The sequence below is a fragment of the Bombina bombina genome, chromosome 10, assembly GCF_027579735.1.
Source record: "Bombina bombina isolate aBomBom1 chromosome 10, aBomBom1.pri, whole genome shotgun sequence".
Lineage (NCBI taxonomy): Eukaryota > Metazoa > Chordata > Amphibia > Anura > Bombinatoridae > Bombina > Bombina bombina.
In genome coordinates this window covers 160,472,738-160,484,961 of record NC_069508.1, presented here as the reverse complement: position 1 = coordinate 160,484,961, position 12,224 = coordinate 160,472,738, and the positions used below count along the sequence as shown (strand labels likewise).

The 12,224-nt window shown below is 40.2% G+C and overlaps 1 protein-coding gene across 1 annotated transcript in view; it reads right to left on the bottom strand.

The window, feature by feature from the left end:
- Window positions 1-11,901, bottom strand: part of CDCP2 (CUB domain containing protein 2) — an 89,845-nt gene extending 77,944 nt beyond the window's left edge. Inside the window, exons 1-2 of the mRNA XM_053693195.1 lie at window positions 11,832-11,901; window positions 4,973-5,320 (exon numbers count right to left, since the gene is read on the bottom strand). Of these exons, the coding sequence (XP_053549170.1) occupies window positions 4,973-5,320; window positions 11,832-11,901 (418 nt within the window). The remainder of the gene's footprint in view (window positions 1-4,972; window positions 5,321-11,831) is intronic.
- Between the last annotated feature and the right edge of the window lie 323 nt (window positions 11,902-12,224).

The following is a 12,224-nucleotide window of genomic DNA, read 5'->3' as shown; positions in this document are numbered from 1 at the left end:
TACATATTGACAGTGGCAAGAACATTCTAAAACGTATACTACGTATTTAGAATGACAATTCATACAGCTTTTTATTGGTTTTTTAAAACTATTGACTTGTGATTTTATTTGTTTATTGTTTGTGTCTATGATGGGGCATGTATTGCAATTTTTACGATTGCATTTAAAAAATCCAAAATTTGCTCTATTTAGCCAGTTGGCTTTAGCATCCTGTCTTAAACGACTCGGAGCCAAGATATCTTTTAAATTTTGATTCTTCCTAAATACCACTGTTGGAACCATGTCTAAAGTATCTTTAAGGACTGAGTCCTCCAGAAGTACATGCCAGTGTTTCCTGATTGCTTTCTTGATACACCAAGCTTTATCATTATACTTTGTTAAAAACAGGTTGTTTTTATTATTATTCTCCGTTGTTTGATTTTTATTCCCTTTCTGTTTTAATAGGTTACAACGTTCTAGTTCACGAGCTTTTTTATATCCATTTTCCACCAAGTTTTCTTGATAACCTTTTGCTCTGAATTTGGTTTTTAGCATTTCTGATTATGATAGAGAATCAGAAATGATAGAGAATCAGAAATGCTAAAAACCAAATTCAGAGCAAAAGGTTATCAAGAAAACTTGGTGGAAAATGGATATAAAAAAGCTTGTGAACATGTAACCTATTAAAACAGAAAGGGAATAAAAATCAAACAACGGAGAATAATAATAAAAACAACCTGTTTTTAACAAAGTATAATGATAAAGCTTGGTGTATCAAGAAAGCAATCAGGAAACACTGGCATGTACTTCTGGAGGACTCAGTCCTTAAAGATACTTTAGACATGGTTCCAACAGTGGTATTTAGGAAGAATCAAAATTTAAAAGATATCTTGGCTCCGAGTCGTTTAAGACAGGATGCTAAAGCCAACTGGCTAAATAGAGCAAATTTTGGATTTTTTAAATGCAATCGTAAAAATTGCAATACATGCCCCATCATAGACACAAACAATAAACAAATAAAATCACAAGTCAATAGTTTTAAAAAAACAATAAAAAGCTGCATGAATTGTCATTCTAAATACGTAGTATACGTTTTAGAATGTTCTTGCCACTGTCAATATGTAGGCAGGACCAAAAGAACTGTGAAGAGGAGGGTCCTGGAACATATAACTAATATAGAGAAAGGTGACGTATAGCATGGAGTTACAGATCACTTCAGAAGGGTACATAACAATGACCCTTCCAGCCTTCGTTTTAAGGCTATCGAACAAGTCACATTAGACGAAAGAAGGGGAGATAGAATGTTACGTTTACGACAAAGAGAGACCTTTTGGATTCACTCTCTCCAAACTATGGAACCCTTTGGTATGAATAGGGAAGTTGACATTCAGGAATTTCTAACATAATATATAGTTTCCAAATAACAATAAAATTCTATTGATTAAGAACTAAATAAAACATGTGCATTGTGCGTAGATACGGGTGAATCTTGTGTGTATATATAAACATACAAAAAAAGTGTTTATAGTAAGGATAGAGACACAATGTCTACAAGCATATGCATACCCAAGCGTATATATATCTCTATTTATAGTATATATGGTGTATATATTTGTGTATATGTATATGTATGTATACGTATATATACGTGCATATATAGAGATGCGCGCATATATAGCATAGGTGCACATACAAATAAGAACTCCAAAAAATCGCCTTGCTATTTTACATAAAAAAATGAAGCTTAAATTCAAAATTATAATATACCTCCATAATGATAGATAACAAGACTTTAACACTATGTGAGATGTTCTTTGTCAAAATAGACATAATTTACAAAGTGTTAAAAGGTGCAATAAATCAAATTCAAAATTTCAGAAACTAATAAATTAAATGTTTGGCATAATATCTAATAATTCAATATAAAGGGATAATCAAGAAGTGTAAGGACAAACTGCTAAACACATATATTACACATTGTTAAATCGCTCAGTTTATTTTAGTACTATACAGCAGAATATAACTGTTTAAGTGATTTGTATTAGTAAATTTTTTTTCATTAATAGTTCGTCCACTTGTGTGTGATTTTTTAATTCAAACTAATTATTATCTTAGCACTGTCTGTTTACCTTTTTGAGTATGATATAACTTTAAGTATAGCTTTTTGTTTTGCAGACAGATGTTTGTTGTTAAATAGGCCATTTTCAGGAATACAAATTTGAACAATCAGGGTGCCTAAAAGTTATGTCTGTTATTACCAGCAAATCTGCTCCTATGACGTAAGGTGGGAGTGATCCTTCACGCTGACTACAAAAGTTCAGCTGGTAAGGTGGGCGTCATCAAGCCTCTGACGAAGCGGTTGTTTACTGTGAAGCGCGTAAGGCCACGCCCACCTTGCGTCACTGCCGACAGACACGCCGAGTGCTCTCTTTGAGTATCACAAGAGGAGCATAGCGGTATCCTACAGCTCTGAATTGAGCGCATTGTGCTACATTTACCAAGTATATCTTAGATTGCTAACAAGCATATGAGGATTTCTGACCGGAAAGAATGATATTAAGCATCATCTACGGAACTGAGATTTGAGGTCTGCCTTTACAGTTCGGCGCTTTCCAGGCTAAAAGTGGGGACACTTTGAGTATCCAATCGCTCTAACTTACCTCATTTTGATTGAGGTCACACTTGTGAGTAAGGAATACCTTCCACAGCCTTTCTTGTATTTTAAATGTTTGTGTAAATAAATTCAATTGATCTGCACTATGAGAGATGTCTCTGTGCGCTTGTCTTTTTAGATATCTACAGCTGTACCACATCACTCAATCAGAACCTTGGGTGTTACCTTGACGAGCTGCACTGAAATCTTCTCCCTGCATACTTACCTCAGGAATATCATCAGAAGGATAAGACTGTCTTTTTATTTTATTTTATAATTATTTCAATTATTTAAAAAGTATTGCTAATGTTTTTTTGATTATTTTTCATGTATATCTAAATAATTTTACATAGATTTAAATTCAGGCTCATCTTTCACTGACATTAGTGATCATTTTTATTTCAGGTTGTTTATTACAACATACTTGAAACCATATCTGTTTTTATAGAAACAATAGAATTATTAAGTTAATTTACTGTGCTTTTTATAATCATTTTAAACTAGTACATACAAGTGTGCGCAACTTTTCTTTTATTTTCTAAGGGCAGGATTCACTAGTTGAGTCCTCCTTTGGAATTTAAACTAATACATATATATATATATATATATTAAAATTATGGGGGGAGATAAAAAAAAACTGAAATTGAAATCCTCCATGTCTCAAAATTAAATCAATGTAAATATTTGCATATGAAATTAGCACATCTAGGCAAGTATCCCTGCTCGCTTTTCCCCAGAAATTCTTAATATACAATGTTACCAATGCACACGAGAATTGTGGGTAAGATATGCAAATTAGATATGCAAATTCTCAGTATTTTTGCTTCGAAAATACTGTTTTGACACAGCGATTCCTTTTAACAGGATTATTACAGCAAACCAGAAATCACTCACTAGACAGCCTGTTTCGTTCTTTTTGGAACTCATCAGTAGGAGATAGATTTCTGGTTGCTGCATTGGTAAAGCTATTTTCATGGTTAAACCAAAATTCATTAAAATTATGGGGGGAGATAAAAAACTGAAATTAAAATCCTCCATGTCTCAAAATTAAATCAATGTAAATATTTGCATAGGAAATTAGCACATCTAGGCAAGTATCCCCGCTCGCTTTCCCCCAGAAATTCTTAATATTTTGGTTTAACCCGGCTACTTCATAATTTTACCCAGCTACTTTATAATTCTACCCGGCTAATTCATATTGCTACCTGGTTACCTCATAATGCCACCCGGCTAGTTCATAATGTCACCCGGCTAGTTCATAATGCCACCCGGGCTAGTTCATAATGTCACCAGGCTACTTCATAATTTCACCCGGCTAATTCATAATTCTACCCGGCTACTTTATAATGCCACCTGGCTAATTCATAATTCTACCCGTCTACTTCATAATTCTACCCGGCTACTTCATAATTCTACCGGCTAATTCATAATGTCACCTGGCTAATTCATATTGCTACCCGGTTACTTCATAATGCCACTCAGATAATTCAAAATGTCACCCGACTATTTCATAATGCCACCCGGCTAGTTGATAATGCCACCCTGCTACTTCATAGTGCCACCCTGCCACTTTATAATGTCACCGAGCTACTTCATAATTTCACCCTGCTTCTTCATAATTCTACCCGGTAATTCATAATGTCACCTAGCTTATTCATATCGCTACCCGGTTACTACAGTATGCCACCCGGTTACTTCATAATGTCACCCGGCTAATTCATAATGCCACCCAGCTACTTCATAATGTCACCCAGCTAATTCATAATGCCACACAGCTACTTTATAATGTCACCCGGCTACTTCATAATGCCACCCAGCTACTTCATAATGCCACCAGCTACTTCATAATGCTACCCCGCTACTTCATAATGCCACCAGCTACTTCATAATGTCACCTGGCTACTTCATAATGTCACCCAGCTTCTTCATAATGCCACCAGCTACTTCATAATGCTACCCCGCTACTTCATAATGCCACCCAGCTACTTCATAATGTTCCCCTGCTACTTCATAATGTTCCCCTGCTACTTCATAATGCCACCCAGCTACTTCATAATGTCACCCGGCTACTTCATAATGCCACCCGGCTACTTCATAATGTCACCCTGCTACTGCATAATGCCACGCAGCTACTTCATAATGTCACCCTGCGACTTCATAATGTCACCCAGCTATTCCATAAAAGACGGATCAGTGGCTGCCAGTAACACACAGCAGTGTTTAACCCCCCCCCCATAACTGCTGGTAACACACAAGACAGTGATTTTGAGTTAATGTTCCCTGTTGACATTAACAAAATCCTTTTCTTTATCAATAAGGCAAAGTAAAGCACAGAGTCACCTTTTCGATAGGTAGCAAAAAAGCCGGTGCTGCCAACATGCTTGTCAGAATGAAAAAGTACTGAGAGCACATGCCAGGAAGAGATCATCTGGGGGGGTATGGTGTTGCCACAGAATTTGCCCAGGAGGTTGCCCTCATCTCGGGGTGCGCCATTATAAATCTTCACATAGTCATAGTGACATGCATCGTGGAACTCCAGGTCAAAGTGGTGGAATGTAAGCTGCACTGTAGATCCTTCAGACACCACAATCAGCCAGGAGCACTCGACGTTAGGTGGGTACAAGCCTGGGAAGTTAGGGCTGGAGAGGTTACCGGCAGTGCTGGACAGGATTCCACCACATTTTATACCTGTGGGCAAAGGAAACTATAAGAAGCTGGATAAAAGTGCAATCAGATATTTACCAGAAATTAATGACACATTTTTCTTGCACCTAAAAAAAAGGTATTACAGTCGTCCCCCCCCCCCCACACACACACAAAAAACAGTAAATGATGTAACCTGGAAAGATGTTTAACCCTTTAACGACGCATGTTGTACAGGGTACATCGCACACAACCTGGTCTTTAAAGACCAGCAACGTACCCTGTACGACATTAGGGGTTTAAAGCGGCTGGAAGCGATCCTGCTCGCTTCCAGCCGCTTTCCGGTTATTGCAGTGATGCCTCGACATCGAGGCATCCTGCAATAACCGGAAAGCGGCTGGAAGCGATCCTGCTCGCTTCCAGCCGCTTTCCGGTTATTGCAGTGATGCCTCGACATCGAGGCATCCTGCAATAACACCCCTTGGCCATCTGATGCAGACAGAGCCACTCTGTGGCCCTCTCTGCACCGGACATCGATGGCCAGTATCGTTGGAGGGTGGGAGCTTACGTGGGAGGCGGGTGGGCGTCCATGGATGGGCCATATGACGTTGAGGGGGGCGGGATCGTGGGCGTGCACGTCGGGGCACGCACGGAGTATCACGCGCGTGCACAGGAGGGCGGGGGAGGGCGCGTGCACGGGGTGGAAGCTACACTACAGAATTTTTAAAAAAAAAGTAGGATAGAGTGGGGTAAAGATTCATTTTAAAAAAGACATCTAAGGGATCTAAGAGGGGGTGGGGGGTTGGTCTTTGGCTGGGGGGAAGCTACACTACAGAAAAAATTAATAAAATAAAAAAAGCAGTTTTTTTTTAGTAAACTGGGTACTGACAGACAGCTACCAGTAAGGTAGAGGGGGGGTTAGAGAGCTGTTTGGGGGGATCAGGGAGGTTGGGGGCTAAGGGGGGATCCTACACATCAGCATATGTAAATATGCTAAAAAATATATATATATTTTTAAAATACCTTTTATTTTAGTACTGGCAGACTTTCTGTCAGTACTTAAGATGGCGGGGACAATTGTGGGGTGGGGGAGGGAAGAGAGCAGTTTGGGAGGGATCAGGGGGTGTGATGTGTCAGGTGGGAGGCTGATCTCTACATTAAAGCTAAAATTAACCCTGCAAGCTCCCTACAAGCTACCTAATTAACCCCTTCACTGCTAGACATAATTCATGTGTGATGCGCAGCGGTATTTAGCGGCCTTCTAATTACCAAAAAGCAACGCCAAAGCCATATATGTCTGCTATTTCTGAACAAAGGGGATCCCAGAGAAGCATTTACAACCATTTGTGCCATAATTGCACAAGCTGTTTGTAAATAATTTCAGTGAGAAACCTAAAAATTGTGAAAAAAATTGCGAAAAAGTGAATTTTTTTTTTTATTTGATTGCATTTGGCGGGGAAATGGTGGCATAAAATATACCAAAATGGGCCTAGATCAATACTTTGGGTTGTCTACTACACTACACTAAAGCTAAAATTAACCCTACAAGCTCCTTAATTAACCCCTTCACTGCTGGACATAATACATGTGTGGTGCGCAGCTGCATTTAGCGGCCTTCTAATTACCAAAAAGCAACACCAAAGCCATATATGTCTGTTATTTCTGAACAAAGGGGATCCCAGAGAAGCGTTTACAACCATTTATGCCATAATTACACAAGTTGTTTGCAAATAATTTAAGTGAGAAACCTAAAGTTTGTGAAAAAAATTATGAAAAAGGTAACCATTTTTTGATCTCATTTGGCGGTGAAATGGTGGCATGAAATATACCAAAATGGGCCTATATACATGTCAAGGGAAATTCAGGGATTCCTGAAAGATATTAGTGTTCCAATGTAACTAGCGCTAATTTTGAAAAAAAGTGGTTTGGAAATAGCAAAGTGCTACTTGTATTTATTGCCCTATAACTTGCAAAAAAAGCAAAGAACATGTAAACATTGGGTATTTCTAAACTCAGGACAAAATTTAGAAACTATTTAGCATGGGTGTTTTTTTGTGGTTGTAGATGTGTAACAGATTTTGGGGGTCAAAGTTAGAAAAAGTGTGTTTTTTCCATTTTTTCTTCATATTTTATAAATATTTTTTATAGTAAATTATAAGATATGATGAAAATATTTGTATCTTTAGAAAGTCCATTTAATGGCGAGAAAAATGGTATATAATATGTGTGGGTACAGTAAATGAGCAAGAGGAAAATTACAGCTAAACTAAACTAAATAAGGGCCACTAAACCCAAAATCATTCTTTCATGATTCAGATAGAACATACAAATTTAAAAAACATTACAATTTACTTCTATTATTTATTTTGCTTCATTTTTTAGATATCCTTATTTGAAGAAAAAGCAATGCACTTGGGTGAGCCAATCACATGAGGCTTCTATGTGCATCAACCAATCAGCAGCTACTGAGCATATCTAGATATGCTTTTCAGCAAAGAATATCAAGAGAATAAAACACATTAGATAATAGAAGTAAATTAGAAAGATGTTTCAAAATGCATTATCTTTCTAAATCATGAAAGAAAAAATGTGGGTATCATGGCCCTTTAAGGGAAAGAAATTGAAAAATGGCCTTGTCCTTAAGGGGTTAAAATTGTATACTCTGTCAGATACATGAAAAAAATATGGGTAACTGTAACCCTCATATAATAACATCTTTACAATCGTCTATTGTTATGTTCATGTGTAAGAAACTTACAGGCTTATATAAACTTCCTTAAAGGGACAGTCAACTCAAAAATGTTTTTGTTTAAAAAGATAGATAATCCCATTATTACCCATTCATTCCCATTTTTGCACAGAAAACACAGTTATATTAAAGTGATGGTAAATCCTAGAGTTTGTGAAACGCTAGGATTTACAATTGGAACAAAAAAAGGGGACTTTCAGTCATGAAGTATAAAAAACTTCATGCTGAAAGCTCCTTTATTTGTTTACAGCGTTCGCCGCACTGAGCTGCTAAGGCAGCCCACGGCAGAACGCTATTTGGCTGAGAGGTGACGTTTCCACCTCTTAGCCAATAGCCGTGTGGGAAATTTGTCACCAGTCGGCACCAAGCCAGATTCCCTGCACGGCTATTTGGCTAAAAGATGGAAACATCACCTCTTAGCCAAATTGCGTTCTGCCGTGGGCTGCCTTAGCAGCTCAGTGCGGCTAACGCTGCAATCAAATAAAGGAGCTTTCTGCATGAAGTATTTTATACTTCTTGACTGAAAGTCCCCTTTTTTTGTTCTAATAGTAAATCCTAGCGTTTCACAAACGCTAGGATTTACCATCACTTCAATATACTTTTTACCTCTGTTATCACCTTGTATCTAAGCATCTTCTGACAGCCCCCTGATCACATCACTTTTTATTTATTATCTATTGACTTGCATTTAAGCCAATTAATACAGTGTTGTGCACAACCCATGAGCGTGAGCACAATGTTATCTACATGGTACACATGATCTAGCAGTCCCCTGTTGTGAAAAGCTAATAAAGAAATATCTGATAAGAGGCTGTCTTTAGTAACTTATAAACTTGAGAATAATGTTGAGGAATCAGTCACAAAGTTGAAGTTACGCCGAGGCTGGAAATTTCAACAAGACAACGACCCAAAACACTGCTTAAAATCTACTGTGGCATTTATGCAGAGGAACAAGTACAATGTTCTGGAATGGCCATCCCAGTCCCCAGACCTGAATATCATTGGAAATCTGTGGGGTGATTTGAAGCGGGCTGTCCATGCTCGGCAACCATCAAACCTAACTGAACTGGAGATGTTTTGCAAGGAGGAATGGTCCAAAATACCTTTATCCAGAATCCAGACACTCATTACAGGCTATAGGAAGCGTCTAGAGGCTGTTATTTCTGCTAAAGGAGGCTCTACTAAATATTGATGCAATATTTCTGTTGGGGTGCCCACATTTATGCACCTGTCTAATTTTGTTTTGATGCATATTGCATATTTTCTGTTAATCCAATAAACCTAATTTCACTACTGAAATATTACTGTGTCCTTCAGTTATTTGATAGATCAAAATGAAATTGCTGATCCAAACACCCAATTATTTATAAATGAAAATCATGGAAATTGTCAGGGGTGCCTAAACTTTTGCATACGACTGTATATAAGTGCATTGGAGACCTTTGCAGTTAAGTAGATGAGTACATGAAAATTCATATTGATGCAGCATTTATATTTAATAAAATGTTATACTATGTATTTACTGTAAGTATTTCACATTCCAATGTTCTGCACATAGCAGAATATGTTCTATGTATTTATAAGTATAGATATATATTGTACCAAAATACCATCAGATATATGTAGTAATATGTATTTATGAATAAATAGAACATATTCTTCTATGTGAAGAACATTGGAATGTGAAATATTCATGTCTGGTTAGCGCACTTGACAATATGAGTTTGGTTTAGCACGTGAGTAGAGTGTTTTTTTCCCCACTTTTTTTCTCAATTGACTTCATAATCTGGCCCTTAGCCCAACATATGGCACCAGCACCCACACAACAGACGGCACCAACTCCTACACCCAACATACAACACAGCACCCTCACCCAACATGCGGCACCAGCTCCTACACCCAACATATGGCACCAGCACCCACACAACAGACGGCACCAACTCCTACACCCAACATACAACACAGCACCCTCACCCAACATACGGCAGCTCCTACACCCAACATATGGCACCAGCGCCTACACAACATACAGCACCAGCACTCAGTAGCCCCCCCCCCCCCAGCGGCCACACCCAAAATACAACAGCTGCACCCAAAATATGCCATCAAAGGCCACACCCAACATACAGCACCAACGCCCACAGCTGACATACAGCACCAGCAACCACACCTAACACAGCATCAGCGTCCAGGGGTCATACCAAACATACAACACCAGCACCCAGGAGCCACACCCAACATAAAGCACCAGCCACCACACCCAACATATGGCACTAATGCCGAATAACCACACCCAACATACAGCACCAGCACCCAGTGGTCACACCTAACATACGGCACCAGCACCCAGGTGCCACACCCAACATACAGCACCAGTACCCAGTGGTCACACCTAACATACGGCACCAGCACCCAGGGGCCACACCCAACATACAGCACCAGTACCCAGCGGTCTCACCTAACATACGGCACCAGCACCCAGGGGCCACACCCAACATACAGCATCAGCACCCAGCAGTCACACCCAATATACAGCACTAGCACCCAGAGGCCATATCCAACATACAGCACCAGCACCCAGCAATCACACCCAACATACAGCGCCCAGCAGTCACACGCATCATACAGAACCAGCACCCAGATTCCACATACAGCACAGCACCCAATGGCCACGTTCAACATACTCCACCAGAGACCACACCCAACATAAGGCACCAGCGCACACTCCCAACAAATGGCACCAGTACCCAGAGGTCTCACTGAACATACAGCACGAGCATCCAGTAGTCACACCCAACATGCAGCACCAGTACCTAGAGGCCACACCCAACATACGGCACCAGCGCCTACACCCAAAATACAGCACCAGCACTTACACTCAACATAAGGCACTAGTGGTATCATCCAAAATACGGCACCAGCACCCAGGGGCCACACCCAATATATGGCACCAGCAGCCACACCTAACATACGGCACCAGTGAACACACCCAACATATGGCACCAGCAGCCACACCTAACATACGGCACCAGTGAACACACCCAACATATGGCACCAGCACCCAGGGGTCACACCAAACAGACGGCACCAGCACCCACGGGTCCCACGTAACATATGGAACCAGCACCCAGCGGCACACCCAACATAAGGCACCAGCACACAGCAGCACAAGCAATATACGGCACCAGCACCCACAACATACGGCACCAGCACCCATCGACACACGCAAAATACGGCACCAGCAGCACATGCAACATATGGCACCAGCACCCAGCAGCACACGCAACATATGGCACCAGCACACAGCAGCAGAAGCAACATACAGCACAAGCACCTTGTGGGTACACCCAACATATGGCACCATAACCCAGTGGGCACACCCAACATACAGCAACAACACCCAGCAGGCGTAGTCCATGGCTCCACCCTCCAGCACCATGTTTCTAGGCTCTTGCGAGACTGAAGTAGGAATGTGTTGTACTTGAAAAGTCATTATGTACTGCTGGCAGTGTTCCCTGTAAGGCCATTTTTATGAGTGGCCCAGAAGTGAAACAGTTAATAAGGGAACCACATATTGCAGTCTCCATTGGTGTAGTGTTTGCTAATTGCTCAAATTAACAGTTTCACCGCTGGAACAATCACAAAACTGGCCTGGGGACACTGACTGCTGGATATCAACTAAGACTTCTAGAGCTTACATTTTATCTGTGCAATATATATGTACACATATTAATATGATATTTGTGATGGATTACTGCCTGGGGTTAGATAAGGGCCCCAGGTGCTGTAAACCAGGTCCCCACTTACCTCTCCGTAGGAAGATTGCAGCAGTTTCCCATGAGACAGTTATTAGTAGGATAAACTGAATATTGTGCATTATGAAGGATTCAGCAGATGAATCCACTCCCTGCGCTGTACAGAACAGAAACAGCTTTGCAAAGGGATAAATAATTCAGCACTAGGAACCTGATCTCCACCCGGCATGTATATCAGATATCTGTTTCTTTAGAGAACTCCTAAGGAGAATTTAGTTTATCTCTAACTGCCCAATTCATAAAAACTCAGGCACATAGCAGCTTGTATTTACTGTAAAGCGCAGAGCATTTTGCATCTTCTGCAGCACAATGTATACCCCATATAGGTGCAGAGTGACTTGCATTTAGTGTACAGGTGCAGAGCATTTTCCATCTTCTGCAGCAC